Source organism: Aethalodelphis obliquidens, unplaced genomic scaffold (genome assembly GCF_003676395.1).
Source record: "Aethalodelphis obliquidens isolate GAN/ISIS:26980383/991018 unplaced genomic scaffold, ASM367639v1 scaffold21, whole genome shotgun sequence".
In the NCBI taxonomy this organism is placed as follows: Eukaryota; Metazoa; Chordata; class Mammalia; order Artiodactyla; family Delphinidae; genus Aethalodelphis; species Aethalodelphis obliquidens.
In genome coordinates this window covers 23,794,333-23,812,690 of record NW_020837965.1, presented here as the reverse complement: position 1 = coordinate 23,812,690, position 18,358 = coordinate 23,794,333, and the positions used below count along the sequence as shown (strand labels likewise).

Here is an 18,358-nt window from a genome sequence, read left to right as displayed (position 1 = left end):
ATATATACACACACACACACACACACACACACACACACACATATATATGTATCTGTATATATATATGTATGTATCTATGAATGTATGTATCTGTACATATGTACATTTTATACACTTCATTTTATTTTTATTTTTTGGCTGCACCCTCTGACATGCAGGATCTTAGTTCCCCGAGCAGGGATCGAACCTGTGCCCCCTGCAGTGGAAGTGCAGAGTCTTAACCACTGGACCGCCAGGGAAGTCCATACACTTCACTTTTATTTATTTATTTATTTAAATTTAAAAGAAATATTTATTTATTTATTTATTCATGGCTGTGTTGGGTCTTTGTCGCTGAGCACGGGCTTTCTCTAGTTGCAGTGAGCAGGGGCTACTCTTCGTTGTGGTGCACGGGCTTCTCATTGCAGTGGCTTTTGTTGCAGAGCACGGGCTCTAGGTGCGCGGGCTTCAGTAGTTGTGGCATGTGGGCTCAGTAGCTGTGGCTCGCAGGCTCTAGAGCACAGGCTCAGTAGTGTGGCGTACAGGCTTAGTTGCTCCGCAGCATGTGGGATCTTCCCGGACCAGGGCTCAAACACCGTATCCCCTGCATCGGCAGGCAGATTCCTAACCACTGCGCCACCAGGAAAGCCCTGCTTCATTTTTAAAATAAACTTTAACATCTGGTTTAGATTTACAGAAAAACTGTGAAGATAGTATTGATGGTTCCATTGCTTCCACACCCAATTCTCTTTATTTTACTCTCTTAAAATATAGGGACATATTATAATCTAATATACAAGGAATTAACCAACTATTCATACATTATTATTAACTAAAGCCCATACTTTATTCAGATTCCCTTAGTTTTTACCTACTGCCCATTTTCTGGCCCAGGATCCCACCCAGGACACCACATTACAAATGAATATGCGGTTTCTTTCATTTCTAGGACCGGGGACCTGGTGGGGAGGCTAGCCCATGTGCTCTGAGTGGCTTCATCGTCGTGAAGCCGAGTCTCTGTGGTCCAAGCTGACCGCATGGAATTTGGGATTACTTGGCCATGGCAGCTGACTGGAAGTCATGGACTTTTATTCCACTCTCGGGTCTCTCTCCAGTCTGTCCTTTGACTTGTCCCCTCTTTGGCTTCAATTTTCTCATCTGTAAAATGAAGCCATTGGGCTAGTTTCACCTGGACAGACTGAGTCCTGGGGTCGATCTCTGAGTGGTTTGCTGATCTCCATCCTGGGCAGAGGGAGCTGGCAGGCATGGTGGTGCCCCAGAGGGCGGAGCTGGGACCCAGATCTCACTGGTTGTAACACGGGGCCGACACTCTGACTTTGGGCTTTTAAAGTCAAAGATCAGGGGCCTGTCCCATCTCTTCTGCTTATTCTGAGGCCCCCTTCATCTCTGAGCCTCAGTTTACCCATATGTAAAGTGGCAGCCGCTGGGACGGCTGGGACTTCTGAGGGTCCCTCTGGCTGTGAATAGAGCAGGTTGCCCTGGGGAGTGCTGAGTTCTCCATTCCTGGAGGTGTGCAAGCCAGGTAGGTGACACTGTTGGGTGGTGCAAGGGGTGGTGGCAACCCTAGGCTCTAAGTGTCTCTCTGTTGGACAGGGAATCCAGCCTCTCTGTTGGCCCATTTTCCTATCCTTGACTCAGGGGCAGGTGGCTGGCTGCCACCAGATGCCCACACCCAGTTGCCTTCCTTCCCATCTCATGCCAGGACTGCCTTCGGCCCTGGCCCACAGACTTGCGGGAGACTGGAGGGAGGCTCACCGTTATTACCTGCCCACCTTGTGCTACCTCTGGCTGCCAGGCCAGTCTGCTACCTAGGCAGCTTCTACAGGCTGGGCTCCAGGTACACGAGGTACACCATACAAAGCTCCAAAGAAGCAAGAGGAGGCTGGGAGGAATCCCTGAGAAGAGAAGTGAGGGGCCCTGTGTCCCTACTCCCCACAAACCAGACTCTCCATTCTGACAATTTTTGGATTCTTCAAGTCCCAGCCTTTGCAGCTTCTGTTCCCTCTACCACCAATGCCCTTGCCCTTCTTTAGCTGTTGAACTCCTACTCATCCTTTGAAGCCTAATACAAAAGACCCCTCTACTGAACCTTAGCTGTCCCAGGACCTACAGGTGTCGTAGCACGTATCATCCTGTGTCATTAATAGGCCTCTTCCATGCCTGTGTCCCTGTCGCTCGATTTCCCTGAAGGCAGGGGTGGGGCTGACTCACTCCCTCCCACCTGCGGACACCTCATTGTCCTCTGCCTTATTGTATGAAAGGAGTGGGTAGGGGAAGGGAGAATCGCTGTGGCGAACCTTTCCCGAGCCCCTTCTCTTTACCAGCACTGTCGCATCCATTTAATCTCTACCCTCCAACCCCTGCCCCGTGCCAGGTGGGCGCTTTCACCGATGGGTCTGTAGGGGCAGGGGTGGCAGGAGCGCGAGTGGCCCTGGGCCGCGGAGAGAACTGGTGCTCAGCCGCGGGGGGGGGCGGGCCTCAGTGAAACCGAGGGAACGGGGCGTCGCCACACAACGTGGGGTCCGGGGACTCTGCACGGGTTGCGTCCTAACAGTCTCATTTTCCAACCGAGGTAACTGAGGCTCCGAGAGCCCCGGAGACCCGCCTCTGCCCCGACACAAGACCGCGCCCAGGTCTGGTGGCAGAGGTGCTCCCGGCCCCGCCCCCGGAGGCCCCCCCCCGGAGGCCCCGCCCCGAGCCCGAACTGGTCCTCGCGCAGAGCAGGGAGACAGGTGGAGGGGAGCCCAGCCCTGAGCCGCGCTCCCGGCGCCACCATGGGCAACAGCGCGGGCCGCAGCGACTTCGAGTGGGTCTACACGGACCAGCCGCACACGCAGCGGCGCAAGGAGATGCTCGGTGAGCTCGGGCCCCAGGTGGGGACAGCCCTGGGGCCGTCTGGTGTCCCGGGACAGCCCGAGCCCAGGGGTCGCTCCTGAGGCCCGGATGCCCAGCAGGCCCTCCCCTACCTCTGCTCCAGAGAGGGGAGGAGCGCCACTCCTCCTCCCTCAGCGCCCCCGGCTCGGGGTTCCTGAGGGTCCCCAGCTCCGGCCTGGAGCTCCCCTCGCGTCTCTGCCTCTGTCCTGGGATCTAAGACACGCGCTCCGCGCGTCAGGGGAGCGCGTTTCAGCTGCTCCATCCTGGCTGTGGGACGCGAGCCACTCCCAGGGCCGGGACCAGGGCTCGAGCTCTGGGGAGAGGTCGCAGCGCAGAGGTCGGCCCCAGGGACTGTCTTTGTACGGGATGCACCGCCCCCGCCTTCGAAGGCAGCTCCGCAGCCACCTGTCCTCCGCCGCAATCCGGGCTCCTATGTGCGCTGAGCGCCGGGGTCCCGGCGGCCCAGCCGGAGGAGTCACCAAGCCCACCCCCAATCCCGGAGTTTAGGGCAGAATGAGCGCCTCGAAGGAAGCAAACGCTGAACCAGAGAGACAAGTTTTTAAAAAACAGACTGTACCAGAGAGTCTGTCCTTTTATTTTATAGCCTAATACACGGTGGCCCCCCTCTCTGTCGTTCAGTGTCCCGGGAGGTCATTTTTACCTACGTGGTCACCCATCCTTTGGATTCACCCATCCTGATGGGCTCCATCCGTCTCTCAGGAAGACCCAGGATGTACAGTCCTTTACCCGCAATTAAAGGGCTCGCACCTCCAGAACAGCTTTTACTAGGTGCCGCCAGACGGCCTTTGCAGTGCCCGGCCAGCTTGCAGCAGGGTGAACGCGCTCCCCTGCCCCAGAGTCCGTCGCCATTTCACCACACCCTCGCCTACACCTGGGCTTGGCAAACGTTTTTAATCTTTACCAAGCAGATTGACAAAACAATACTATTTCATTGTGGGTTAAAATTTTAATTTGATGATTGGTTTCAACGTTTAACTGGCCATTTAACATTTTTTTTTCTCTTGGTTTGGTCTTTTGCTTGTTGGTGTTAGAGCTCTCTTTGTACAGAGGCTTTTAACCCTTTGTCTTACACGTTGCAAATCTATTCCCCTTTATAGTCACAAAAGCTTTTTTTTTTAAATGCATTTGAATAGGTTGGCTTTTTTCTCTTTAGAATTTTCCCTTTGGTGTCTTCCTGCCCCACCCCAAGACTAGGGAAATATCTGTCCTGTTACCTTTCAGACACCGGATGCACTGAGTGGTTAGTGTATGACCGTGCCCTGCTGTTGCTGGGGGTTCAGGGCCTAGAGACCCCTGGGTGGGTCTGTAACGTCTGTGGTTTTCTCCTGTGAGGTGAGCAGTAACCCAGCACTATTTACGCCTGCGAACTTCCTGCAGGTGGCTCAGAGAGCACTTGGTGATCATCTGGTCCTCCCTCCCCCACGGAGCACAGGCATCGTGGCTACTGTCTCTCAGCAGTTTCAAGGCAGGGCTGTGTTTCCTTCCCCTCCCCTGGCTGTCCCCCACCTCCCCCTTACAGGACTCACTGGGCACCTGGCCCCAGGTGGAGAAGGCTGTGGGAGGGATGTATCCTGGCCCACAGAGCTGCCTGGAGGGATCCAGACACTCTGGGTTGCAGACTTACTTTCCCAATCTGCATAATGGGCACCATCATCCTTTCTGGAGGAGTGGGTATGAGGATAAAAGGAGAGCTTGGGTGAGAAGGTGCTCACTGTGGTACCCAGCACGCCAGGACATGGGGAATGATCTGTCTCTCAAGATGGAAGCCACGGACCCTGGAACCAATCCAGGAAGCATCCTGGACAGGGTGGCTGGGAAGCCTGGAAGACTTGGAGGAGAGGGAGGTGACTTGGGCCAGGGTGGGGACAGCACAGGTTCTCAAGGGCTGACTCTCCAGGGAGCTTTGCAAATTCCCTCTGTGCAGTGTGTGCTGTGGATTCCTCCCCGCGCGTCCAGTTTTGAGCTAACGAACTTGGAATGTGCCATTCCCCCTCCCTCTCAGGCATTTGCGCACGCGGTTCCTCCGCCTTCGGGACCTTCCTTGCTACTCTGCCCCACTCGCTCAGTTCTTCCTCCTGTAGGAATTACCCCCCCACCACCACCGAGCCCGGGCCAGAGGAGGGTGCGGGGGGATTCCCCTCCACTGCTTCAGCCCATCGGGTCCTTATCTCTCTGGGGCACGTTATGTGGCTCTAGACCTTGGCTGTGAGCTGATCTCCTGGCAAGGACAACACCCACTCATTAGTCATGTGACCCTGGGCAAGTCGATAAGCAGATGAGGAAACTGAGGTTTGATTGAGTTAAAAGGGGTGAATTGTAGCACTTTCTTTATGGAGTTGTTGTGCAGATTTTTTTTTAACTATCATTTTTATTTATTTAAAAAAATGTATTTATTTATTTGGTTGCGACAGGTCTTAGTTGTGGCTGGTTGGCTCCTTAGCCGTGGCATGCAAACTCTTAGCTGTGGCATGCATGTGGGATCTAGTTCCCCAACCAGGGATGGAAGCTGGGCTCCCTGCGCTTGGAGCGCAGAGTCTTAAACACTGTGCCACCACGGAAGTCCCTGTTGTGCAGATTAAATGAGGTGGTGTTCATGCTCAGCCCAGCACTCAACAAAACTTTAGCTGCGATGATAATTATTACCTCTTGCAGAAAGGCCCATGTCTTCCCCAAGGACAGGGAATGCCTTTCCATCTCTGTTTTCCTGAAGCTTGTGCTGTTCCCAGCCTGAGGGAAATCCTATGTGTAACTGTCAGCCTCTCTTTACAGAGGAGGCCCCAGAGTGGGGCTCAGAGAGCGGAAGTGACTTGCCCAGGGCCACACAGCTCAGTGGCCACAGAGGCCAAGTTGGTGTTCAGGCAGGGATGTGCTCCAGTCCCAGCCAGCTGGCCGCTGTGGCCCACACCAAGCTCCTTGGGGGGCCACTGGATGCTCAAGGATCCTAATCTTGAAGTCAGAACCCAGGAAGGCCTCGCCTAGAGCTGGTTGCCGTGCTCTTCGCGCAGGACCAAAGTCCGTCTCCAGATCCCGCCTGGATGGGGGCGTGCCTTGCAGGCCAGGGCTGAGGCTCCCTGTGCTGTGAGGGCAGGAACGGAGCCGGCGAGACTCTGGTCACATTGGAGACCAGAGTCCAAGCCAGGTGTGCCCAGCGGAATAAGAAGCAGGGTTTGAATTTGTCTTTTCAAAAACAAATAGCTTTGTGAGTTTTTGTTTTTTGTGTTTTACCATGTATGTGCATTCGTGGAGGCTCTTCACCCAACCACAGAGATGCTGGAGCCAGGGGTGGAGGGCTGGCCGGCCGGCCACACGGCCATTCTCTCCCGCCCCTGTCCTTGCTGCCGTCAGCCTTCTCCTTGTCCTCCAGGCGGGCTGCAGCCTGTGTCCACCCAGCTCTGAGATTCCCACAGAAGAGAGAGAGGTGCCTCTCTCCCCTTCTGCCCTGAGTAGCCCGTCCTCCCCTTGAGCCAGCTCATCTCTGGCCAGAGCTGTGAGTCCTCTGATTGGCCAGTGGGCGGGGGGCTGTGATGGGCAAACCGCACAGTATCACATTGTGACGTCAGAGAGTTGCAGCTCTCCGAGAAAGGGGTGCTGTGATCCTAAGTTGGGTGGGGAGGGAGGGGTGCTGGGTGCATGGGCACACAGCAGCACAGACAATAGGTGATCCCTGGGACCCTATTTTTTAAAAAAATATTTATTTATCTGGGTCTCAGTTGCGGCATGTGGGACCTAGCACCCTGACCGGGGATTGAACCCAGGCCCCTGAATTGGGAGCATGGCGTCTTACCCACTGGACCACCAGGGAGTCCCTCTAGGACCCTATCTGAGCTGACTGTGTCCTCCCTGGCTTGAGTCCTCCGAGGGCTTCCCTTCCTAGAATCTCATCTCTGCTCTGCGTATTGGCACCCCCATGCTCTGGCCCCTGCCCTTTCTCCTTACTGTCTGCTCTCTAGCCACTTGGTGGAATATACCCGCCAGCTGCCCATTTCCTACTTCCTGGCTTTTGCAAATGCTGTTTCCTCTGCTTGAATTCTTTTTCCCTACTCTTCGTCTACGGAACTCCTATGCATCCTTCAGGTCTCAGCCTAAATGTCCCTTTCTCAGAAACACTGTCTAACAGCGCGTGCCCTCACACGCCGTATGCTGGGAAATGTTAATCAACTGAATCTCTGGAGGGAACAAAAGACCCTGATTCGCAAATTGGCATTTGCCAATTTTTGTAGCTGTTTCCATCATGGCCCATTTCAAACTACCAACGTGCATCGCTGCCCACTGAGTTGGGGAGAGGGCGGTATATTTGGGCACTGGACAGCGGCAGGCATAGGCTGGTTGCCCACACCACAGTCTACCCCCGTCTCCGCCGCCCAGCTATTCCTTCCCTATCCTTCCATAGGGTGCCGTGCACTGTTACCTTGTGACCTTTGCTCCCATCTGTAATTCTACATTGATTTGTGGGGTGATAGCTTTGTCTGACTCTCCCACTCAACTCTGAGCTTCCCAAGGGCAGGGCCGGGCCCACCTCCACCAGTGCCCTTCCCAGCGAGGCTGAGGGAGGCAGTAGGCACCTACCAAAGCTTGAGCATCTCTAGTCCAACCTGCCATGACCGTCGCAGGGTTTCCCTCCATCCAGAGGTGCCAGGGACCCGTCAGCCACAGCTCAGAGCACGCGGTTTAATCCTTGCCAGCTGGAGAGCAGGGAGACATCCCGTTTTCTTTTCCCCTCTAATCTCTCTCTCTCTATTTATTTATTCGGTTTGCTGGGTCTTAGCTGGCACGCAGGATCTTTAGTTGCCGCACACTGGATCTTTTTAGTTGCGGACACGTTGGATCTTTAGTTGTGGCATGTGAACTCTTAGTTGCGGCCTCTGGGATCGAGTTCCCTGACCGGGGATTGAACGTCGGCCCCCTGCATTGGGAGCGCAGAGTCCCAGGCACTGGACCACCAGGAAGGTCCTGAGACATCCCGTTTTAATTGGCATTTCTGAGCTGATTAGTGAGGCTGAGTGTTTCTTCCATGATTTCACTGTCTTTCTCCTTACGTGAATTTTCGACTCATGTCCTTTTTCTACCTGAGGAGCCCTTTTCCTGGATCCGTAGGAGTCTTTTCCACATGACTCGTGGTGGCCCTGCTTTTGCCACGTGTAACAAGAATCTTCCCATGTCTGTCCCTTGTCTTTTCCCTTGGAACTTTTTTTTATTTTTTGAGGCGGGGTGCACACTGCACATCATGTGGAAACTTAGTTCCCTGACCAGGGATTGAACCCGCACCCCTGCATTGGAAGCGTGGAGTCTTAACCACTGGACCGCCAGGGAAGTCCTAACATTTTTTTCATTCGTTTCGTTTCTCCCCCCGACTCCTTTTTTTTTTTGCCTTACAGACATTTGCATTTTTTTTAATGCAGGGCAGGACCCTGGGAAGTTAGGCCCCTTGCCCAAAGGTCACCCAGCCTGGTCAGGGTTAGGACAGGGCTGTAACTTGGTAACTCCGGCCTGCGCCTCTGTTCCACCCTCTTCTCCACGCGGGACCTGAAGAGAGCCTGTCCCCGCTCCTGTCCTCCCTGGCACGTGACCCACGGGCAGTCACCAGCTCACGTGGCCCCTTCCTCTCCTTCTTTCCGCCTCTGTACTGATGTGTGTGCTGTGCCTTCACCTGGCCTGCTTCTAATCCACATTCTTTCATTCGTACCAGCTTTTATGAAGTGATTTACATGCCATAAAATTCACTCATTTTAAAGGCACAGTGCAGTGATTTTTTAGTAAAGTTACACAGTCTAGTTTTGGAGCCTTCCCCTCACCCCAGAGGTCCCTAGGACCCCTTGCAGTCACTCGGCAGCCCGCCCTGTATCCTTAGAGCCACTCCTCGTCCCTCGAGTTTCGGCTCGAGTGTCACGGGACTCAGTGTGTGTGTCCTAAGCACGTCCTAGTCGGGACACACCACTGTGCCCCGCACGTGTGCCTCCCACCCCCGCTGAGCCTGCGAGCCCCTCCTGCCTCTGGGGCCTGGGGCCGGCTCGGCCCAGACCTTCGGCAAATATTTGTCCGGAATCAAGAGCAGGTTTGGCGGGAGGTGGGTCAGTGATTCCTGAAGGCACTTTGGGCCGCTTCCCCGGTTCCCCCAGAGCACCGCCCACACTGACCAGCCAGGCTTAGGCTTGCCTTTGGGCTCCCAAACCGGAAAGGAGGGGGCGAGATGGGGCAGAACAAGGCGGCTTAGGAAGCACTGGGGCCAGAGCTGCGGGGGAGCCGTTTAGGAAGGAGGGGATGAAGAGGGCTTGGGTGCCTTTGCTGGAGATGCTGTCAGAGGACAGGTGCTCAGCCGCTGGGGGGAGAGGGAGGGTGCTCCGCACGGGGTGGCTTGTGGCGGGACAGGGTCAGACAGGCGCTGGAGGCAGGTGGGCACAGCGAGCTGACCGACACGATGGAATGTTCAGGCTGGAGAGCGCTTGGTGGTGAAAGGCGGTGACAAGGCCCCCTGGAGCCAGCGGGACTGTCCTGCGATGTCACTTGACCTCCCTGGGGAAGCAGTCAGGGCATCTAGCCCTAGATGGTGCCCGGCCCGGGTGCGTGGAGGACCCAGAGTGGGGAGAAGCCCCATGTGCTCCTGGGAGCCCTGGAGGAGGCCAATGAGAAGGGACCTTATCGCCGCCGGTTAGCAGGGGCTGCGTGGGGACGCTCGCTCCCTGAGGAGGGCGAGGGCCCGGCAGCGCCCCCGCCGGGCTGCCTGTTTCTGCCGTTTCCTCCCCACCACGCCTGGCACAGCAGGATTTGTCAGGAATCTTCTGGGAATAACCTGGTGTCCACGGGGAGACTGTTCTGTGGGGTCAGCGTAGGGCAGTGGGGTCAGGCTGCTTCCCTTCAGGCAGGCTCCTCTGCTGAGCCCTCTGGGTCCTCATGAACAAGTTCGCCACGTATGTAAATATATGTAATGCACGGAAATGTTCACAGCTGCTGGAGCCAAGCTCCCCAACACCTCGGGGCCTGCGGCCTCCTCTCCGTTGTCCCCCCGAGGCCCATGTGCCCCGGGGAAGGCCCCACCTCCAGGCCCTCACAGCCCAGAGCTGTCAGAGTGGGTGCCTTAGGGACGGAGAGTGAGGAAGCTGGCCCAGAGAGGGACAGGGGCTGGCCCAAGGGCACGCAGCAGTTGGACTGAGCCAGGCTGCAGTGAGGCTCTCTTGAACTGGGACGCAGGATTTTCTCTGGGCACTCTGCCCTGACGATGTAGCCCAGCTCCAGGAAACAGCTCCTCTCGGGGCTGAGGAATCCCTGTGGACTCTGGAGGAGCCAGTGGAGAATTAGGTCGTTTCTCCGTGTGGTGGAAGCTTTGCATGCTCATCTCTAAGACGGGGGGACGGTCCCCTCCCGGGCAGGGTGGTGAGGGCTGCACGAGGAAGTGTGTCAGACGCCGGGCACGTTTCACCTGCTGAGCACCACGTCCACACCCGGGCTCCGGCCACGTCCACGGGCCTGAAGGCGGGGGGTCCTGAGGTCAAGTCTTGGCTCTGTCGGCCTCGCCCTGCCTTGTCAGACCCTTCCCTGGGCCTCTGCCCCTCCTTTCTGTGTCATGCCTGGACAGTGTGGCTTCTAGCAATGGTTGTTTTCGTGGGCAGCTTGCCTTGGGCCCCGCCCAGGCTGCTGCTGGAAGGCCATTTGCATGGGTCTGTTTGTCTCTGGTTCCATGTGGCTGTCCATGCGGGCTCCAGGCTGCCCCACTGGAGCAGAGAGCCCTTGAGGCGTGAGTGTCCTAACCCAGCTTCTCTGGTGCTCTGTGCTGGAGGCCTGAGCGAGCAGGTTTCCCCCCCCGACATCAGCTGAGATCCCCCAGGGGGGCAGAGCCTGGTCAGGCTGGGCCAGGTTTGGGTGTCCAGCCAGGCCCGGAGGACTCCTCGTGGGGCTGCCAGGGCACTCTCGCCCTCCTCCTGGGCATCCCACCTCTCCTGGGGCCCAGAGAACATGAAGCCAGCAGCTTTCCCCTACCCAGCCTCACCCCTGAGCCCCAGAAGAGGCGCCCCTCTGTCAGGCCAGCACTCCCTGGCCTTCTCCGTGACCCCCGCCCCGCATCTCTGTCCTCTCCTTCTGCCATCCGCTGGCCCCAATCTCTCCCATCTCACCCCCCGAGCCAGGCCTCCCTCCCCAGGCCTGCGCTTGGCCTCACCTTCTCACCTCGCCTCCTGCTGACACGGTTCTTGCTGGGGCCCCCAGGGCCTTGCTAAGTCCAGCAGGTGCCTGTCCGGCCTTCCTTGCCGTGACCCTCCTTGACCCCCCGGCAGCTGGGCACCCCCAAGCCCACGGCTCCATTTATCCCAAACCCGACTGCACCCAGTGACCTCATTAGGCCCGCCTGGCTGGAGGGCCCCAGAGCATCTTCTCAGGGAGGCCTCTAGGCCTCCCACCTCCTAGGGACCCAGAAGCCCTGGAAGTGAAAAGGTTCGATGTTTGCTGTTTCGTTTGAGCGAAGATGGATCTCCGTCCAGCAGGCGGTAGATGAGCTAGTGAACCAGCCTGACCCTGCTCGCCGGCGCGGCTCGGGTGGGTCCGGAGGGGCCCCACTCCTTAGATGGGCCTTCCTGGGGTCTCCGCCGAAGGCCAGGGGTGTTCAGCGACGTCTCCGAGCCGTGTCACCCCTGGAATCCGCTGGGCTCCTAGCCCCCTGGCCACTGTCTCTGAGCCCCCACTTTTTAAAAAAAAATTTATTATTTTTTTTTTGCGGTACGCGGGCCTCTCACTGTTGTGGCCTCTCCCGTTGCGGAGCACAGGCTCCGGATGCGCAGGCTCAGCGGCCATGGCTCACAGGCCCAGCCGCTCCACGGCATGTGGGATCCTCCCGGACCGGGGCACGAACCCGTGTCCCCTGCATCGGCAGGCGGACTCTCAACCATTGCGCCACCAGGGAAGCCCCTGAGCCCCCAGTTTTGAGTCGCCTGGCTTGCTGGGGCTCCTCCTGCCTGCACTGTGGTCTGGACAGGGCCTCCGGGCAGGGTGGAGGTGGTCTGGAGCTCACGTGTTTGGCCCCTTCTCGGGATCGCCCCTGAGCTGTCCAGCATCCGGCTTGTGCGTGGGCCGCCTTTTTCCGTTGCTTCCAGTAGGGTGGCTGGGCCCAGTGACTATCGTGGCCGGGGAGCATGGGGCCTTTGCTCATAGGTTAAGCAAGCCTGGGGCCAGATCACCTCCAAGAGCAGCCCACAGCCCCGAAGGTCAGAGATGGGATGTTTTTTACTCTCAGATCAGAAAACTGTATTTAATAACAACAGTAGTAACGGCTCCCAGGGCTCAGAGCTGTCATCCCAGCCTCACCAGAGCCTGGATGGGCAGGTCGGGGTGTCACCCCCATTTCCCAGATGTGGAGACCTAGGCTGGGGCAGTGCTGTGGCCTACCCAGTCGGCCGGGGTGAGGGGCTGGGGACCAGGCACCCCAGGCTGTGTTGAGGCCGCACCCGAGCTGAGGGCAGCTGAGTCCCTGGGAAACTGTCAGGAAAGGAGGAAGGGGCGCCAGGCCAGGCAGGGAAGGGACACCCAAGGATGTTCTCCTTCGCTTCCACTCACGCACGACTTACTGGCCTTGTATGACAGACGGGGCACCAGAGGCCCACCGTCTAAGGTCACAGCTGCTGGGCTCTGTCACTGCCCTTGCCTCTGAGGGGTACGGAAGTGGCCTGTTTGCTGGCCTGGATCCCTGAGCTGGGGTGCTTGTCCCTGCTGGCTTGCCAGTCTGTGCTCACCTGCTGCAGGTGTGGCCTGCCCCAGGCCTGGCCTCCTTCCAAGAGGAAGATGGAGAGACCTGCCCTGTGGAGGCTGGTGGCCTCTGGCTGCCTGGCTGAGCTCCCAGGTGTGCCTGGGCGGGCGAGGGCCCGGACCCCTGGAGGCTGGCGTCCAGAGGCCACCTCTGGTGGGCGGGAGGCTGATGGAGCCCTGCGGCCTGTGGTTCCAACCTGACATTCAGGTATGCGAATGTTCGGGAACTTTGCACGTGATTTCCTGGGCACTGGGCGAGAACATTCCTGAAGGCTGGGCTGCAGGCGCATCCTTCTTGCCCTGGCCTTCGTGAAGACACTTCTGTCCTCCCCTGCTCCACCTCACTGCGGCTGCTGGATCACCACCCCCTCAGGCCTCTCAGCCCCACAGTGGGATCACGCAGCTTCCTGGGCACCACTGAGGCCCGCCTTCTGAAATGTGCCCGCTCACTCTGACCCCCTTTGGCGGCAGGAACAAGCTGGGATGAGGCTTGCCCCCGCCCCGCTCCCGAGTGGGGCCAACCCCCCCGGTTGGGGTCCTTTCGTCTCCTTTGCCCCGTCTGGCGGGGTGATGCTGGGCGAACGTCATGCTGGCTGGTCCCCCTCAGCTGAGGCTGGCAGGCAGTGGCGCCCTTGAGGGGCAGGGTCGAATGTGAGCTGCCGCTGCGCCCAGCGCCAGGCCAGTGCAGGGATGGGGCAGTGAGGTCAGCTAGGCTGTCAGAGCCTCGGGGTTTCCTCATCCCCCGTCCAGTTGCTGTGTGTTTCCTAGAGCTCCAGAGACAAATGACCACAGACAACGCGCGTGTTATCTTACGGTTCTGGAGGTCAGAACTCTGACCCGGGTCCCACTGGGTGAAGTTTCTTCTGGAGGCTCCAGGGGGGAATCTGTTTCCTGGCCTTTCCAGCTTCTGGAGCCGCCTGTGCCCCTCGATCTTCACAGCTGGCGAGGCCGGTGGAGACCTTGCACATCCCCAGACCTCCTCTCCTGCTCCCTTTCCCACTGTCCCGAGCCTGGGATGATGCTGTGCCGCCGGGATACTCCAGGCTCTCCTTGCTGTTGTGAGGTCAGCAGACCAGCACCCTGGGTGCAGCCTGACTTCCAGGGTCCCTCAGAAGCTGACCGATTCACAGTGAGGGGAGTAGGACCTGGACATGTTTGGGGGGCCCCTGTTCTGCCCACCCCAGTTGCCAGTCTCTCCTTCCACCTTGAGCTGGTTCCAGGCGGCGGGGCCTTGGCACCCCCTTCCCTGCATCTTCCTCCACCTGCCGGGGGCGGCGAGTACCCTTCTGGGCCTCTGGCCTTTCTGGGACAGCCAAGTCGCCTCCCACACGCAACGCAGGGACAGCCCACTCGGCCGCCGCTGGGCCATGTGGGCAGGCCCGGGAGGAGAGCGCTATGCAGCTTAATCCCACCACCGCTGTCCCCAGCATACCCGTCTTCGGGCAGCATCCTGGCCGCCGGCCTTCACGGTGCACTTTGTTGGGTGGTCGTCATAAAGCGCAGATTCACCTGGGCGTCTGCTCCCGGCCAGTCAGCCTGAGCTTTCCGTGCCTTATCTAGTCATCCTCCCAGTGACCTGTTTATGGTTCAGAAACGAGCCTTGGAGCTGACGTAACCTGCTCGGAGCTGGGATTTTTTTGTTTTTTTGTTTTTTTGCAGTACGCGGGCCTCTCCTGTTGCGGAGCACAGGCTCTGGACGCGCAGGCTCAGCGGCCATGTCTCACGGGCCCAGCCGCTCCGCGGCATGTGGGATCTTCCCGGACCGGGGCACGAACCCGTGTCCCCTGCACTGGCAGGCAGACTCTCAACCACTGCGCCACCAGGGAAGCCCCGGATTTTTTTTTTTTAAACTTAAAAAACAAAATTGTGGTAAAGGATAACATAGAATTTGCCATTTTAACCGTGTGTGAAGCATGTGATTTGGGGGCATTCATGACTTTCACGGTGTGGTGTAGCCATCACTACTATTTCCAAAACTTTTTCATGACTCCAAACAGAAATTCTACACCCATTACCAGTCACTGTCCATTCCCCCCCCCCCCCCCCGCCCTGGAAACCTCTACTTTCTGGTTCTGTGAACTTGCCTGTTCTAGATATTTCACGTAAGTGGAATCGTACGGTATGTGGCCTTTCCTGACTGGCTTCTTTCACTCGGCATCATGTCTTCAAGGTTCATCCGTGTTGTACGCAGCCCGCGGTAGTCCTTCATGCCTGTGTTTTGGGCGGCGGAGGTGCTGCTAGTTTATTTGGGAGTCAGTTCCCGGGAGCAGGATTGAGGGAGCCGGCACTGTGACAGAGAAGCAGCGAATTCAATATAAGGGCTTTTAAAATTGAGGCATAATTGACCTATAGCATTGTATTAGCTTCAGGTGTACAACATAATGATTTAAAAAAAAATTTTATTGAAATATAGTTGATTTACAATGTTGTGTTAGTTTCAGGTGTACAGCAAAGTGATTCAGTTATACATACATATATATAAAAAAATATATATATATAATTTTTCTGCATTCTCTTCCATTATAGGTTATTACAAGATATTGAGTAGAGTTCCCTGTACTATACAGTAGGTCCTTGTTGGTTATCTATTTTATGTATAGTACTGTGCACATATATATATATATATATATATGTATGTATATATTTTAAAGAAGATGTTGGGGGTAGGAGTTTATTTATTTATTTTTGCTGTGTTGGGTCTTCGTTTCTGTGCGACGGCTTTCTCTAGTTGTGGCAAGCAGTGGCCACTCTTCATCATGGTGTGCGGGCCTCTCACTATCGCGGCTTCTCTTGTTGAGGAGCACAGGCTCCAGACGCGCAGGCTCAGTAGTTGTGGCACACGGGCCCAGTTGCTCCGCGGCATGTGGGATCTTCCCAGACCAGGGCTGGAACCCGTGTCCCCTGCATTAGCAGGCAGATTCTCAACCACTGCGCCACCAGGGAAGCCCTGTGTACGTATATTTTTAAAAATATTTACTTATTTGGCTGTGCCAGGTCTTAATCGCGGCATGCGGGATCTTTAGTTGCGGGATGCGGGCTCTCAGTTGCAGCGTGCGGGATCTAGTTCCCTGACCAGGGATCCAACCCAGGCCCCCTGCATTGGGAGCATGGAGTCTTAACCACTGGACCACCAGGGAAGTCCCAGTAGTGTGTATATTTTAATCCCTAATTTATCCCTCCCCCACCAACATAGTGACTTGATATGGTATCCTGTGAAATGACCCCAACAAGTCACTATACACAGTTACAAATTTTTTTTTTCTTGATGAGTTCTTGGATGACAAGTTCTTTTTTTTTTAATAGACCTTTATTGGAGTATAATTGCGTCACAATACTGTGTTAGTTTTTCTTGCACAACTGAATCAGCCATATGCATACACATGTCCCCATATCCCCTCCCTTTGAGCCTCCCTCCCACCCTCCCTATCCCACCCCTCTAGGTCATCGCAAAGCACCGAGCCGATCTCCCTGTGCTATGCGGCTGCTTCCCGCCAGCCACCTAGTTTACATTCGGTAGTGTATATATGTCGATGCTACTCTCACTTCGCCCCAGCTTCCCGCTCCCACCCCAAGTCCTCAAGTCCATTCTCTATGTCTCCCTCTTTATTTGGATGAGAAGTTCTTGATGAGAACTTTCAAGATCTACTTTCCTAACAACTTTAAAATATGCAACACGGTATTAATAACTACAGTCACCATTCTAGACATTACAGCCCCATGTCCTACTTATTTTGTAACTGGAAGTTTCATTCCTTCCTAAGGCTGAATAATATTCCATTGTGTAGAGAGACCATATTTTGTTTAACTACTCATCAGTTAACAGATACTTGGGTTGTTTCCACCTTCTGGCTATTGTGAATAGTTCTGTGAACATGGATATGCACGTTTCTGTCTGTGTCCCTGATTTAAATTCTGTGGGGTATATATTTAGCAGTGGAATTGCTGGGTCTTATGGTAATTCCATGTTTAACTTTTTGAGGAACCGCCCAATTGTTTTCCACAGTGGCTGCACCGTTTTCCATTCCTACTAGCAGCATACAAACAAGGGCCTCCATTTCTCTGCAGCCTCGTCAGCACTTGCTATCTTCCGTTTTTTGAGTTTGGCCGTTAGCGGCTCTGCGGTGGGATCTCACCGTCGGGCTGGCTGCATCCCTGCGACTGCTGCTGCTGAGCACCTTTTCATGTGCTTAGAGAAACAGGTGCACATCTTGGGAGAAATATCTATTCAAGTCCTTTGCTCATTTTTTGTTGGGTTGTTTGTCTTTTTGTTTTTGGGTTGTAGGATATCTTTATATATTCTTGTTACTAAACCCGTATCCAGAGCTGGAATTTGAACGCTTTCTGAACGCTGCTCCCTTCCACCCCCCGGGAGATGCTGTGGCCCCCTGGGCCCCTCTTAAGCAGGGCTGTGGTTTATTGCCAGGCCTGGGCTCGCTTGCTCTTTGACGCTTGTGCTGTGACCACCATCCTTCGGGGCCTGATTAGGGGGTGTCCTTGGCAGCTTCGGGGAAAGCTCCCAGGATCAAAGGGCCCAGGCAGTCTTGCCGAGCTTGGAAGCCTGGGGGGTGGCCCCAGCAGTAGGGGGAAGGAGGCTGGAATGGGAGCCGGGGGTAGGGGTGTGAGGTTCGGCCGCCTCCCCTGGCAGGCTGTCTTGAGGGCTGTATAGCACCACTGCTCAGTTGGTCGGAGCCAAAACCACCGTAGCTGCCAGATGAGGTGGAGGCTCGGTGGGGGTGCTGGTGTGTAGATAGCAGGGGTGTCAGTGCTGCCTGGGGGATTCTGTGGGCTTCCTGGGCAGCGGTTCTAGGATGTGGGAACCCCGACTACCGCCCCCCGCCCCCGCCCCGACATCTCCAGCAGACGCGGGCTGTCCCACCATCAGGCTCCAGGACCGGTATGTGGAACACATACCCCGTGAGGCACATCCTGCCCACACTGTGTCACACTGGGACACAGAGGCCCAGAGAGGGTGGGAATGCACCATGGCCACACAGCAGGATCAAGACTGACCTCGAGATGGGCTTGTGGCACCACCATAGCTTGGGCAGGAAGACTCTGAGCCTGAGTCTCCCCTCTGGGGCAGAAGTCCTTGTTGTGTTTCTCCTTGCATACCCCCAGGGACAGGCAGCTCACCACCTGTGAGGCAGCCTGTTCCATTGCTGGGGGGCTCTGACAGAAAGTTCTCTGGTCTGGGAGGAAGAAGGCAGCCCTGTCACACACTTCCATTCTGAGCACTAAAGGGCAGCGACTTCCTGGGTCACTAGGAGGGAAGCGTAGGCCAGGATTCAACCTTGGCCTGGCCAATTCCATTTGGGGCCCAGCCTCTGCTGCAGCCCTGGACACCCTCTTCACAGGCCAGCCTGAGGCCGCCCAGCTGCTGGATGGGTAGGAGGGGCGGGCACTGAAGGCACTGGAGACGGGTACTGACTGTCCTAAGGGTGCCTGGGACGAGCCCCGCCCTCGCCGGCCTGGATCCCAATCTGTGTGTCAGGACGCTGGTTCCACCTGAGGGCCTGTCTCCTCTGCCAGGGAACCAAGGGACACAGCAGACCTGGAGTGGGAGGGTTGACTGTCCCCTTGAGCATGTGATGCCCCCCGGCCCTGTCCCTCCGTGCCCCTGGATACAGCACCAGCTGCTTCACCAGCCTTAAGCCTGCCAGCCCCCTCCCACAAGCAGAGGTTTCTAGAAGGCACCGCTCTCTTGCCCCAAGGCCCCCACCCCACCCTGTTCTCTTCC

General features: G+C 56.5%; 1 protein-coding gene across 1 annotated transcript in view; it reads left to right on the top strand.

Annotated features, from left to right (window-relative positions):
• Positions 1 to 2,734: 2,734 nt before the first annotated feature.
• Positions 2,735 to 18,358, top strand: part of DEGS2 (delta 4-desaturase, sphingolipid 2) — an 18,809-nt gene continuing 3,185 nt past the window's right edge. Inside the window, exon 1 of the mRNA XM_027120567.1 lies at positions 2,735 to 2,856. Coding sequence (XP_026976368.1) covers positions 2,775 to 2,856 — 82 coding nt within the window. The 5' untranslated portion in view covers positions 2,735 to 2,774. The remainder of the gene's footprint in view (positions 2,857 to 18,358) is intronic.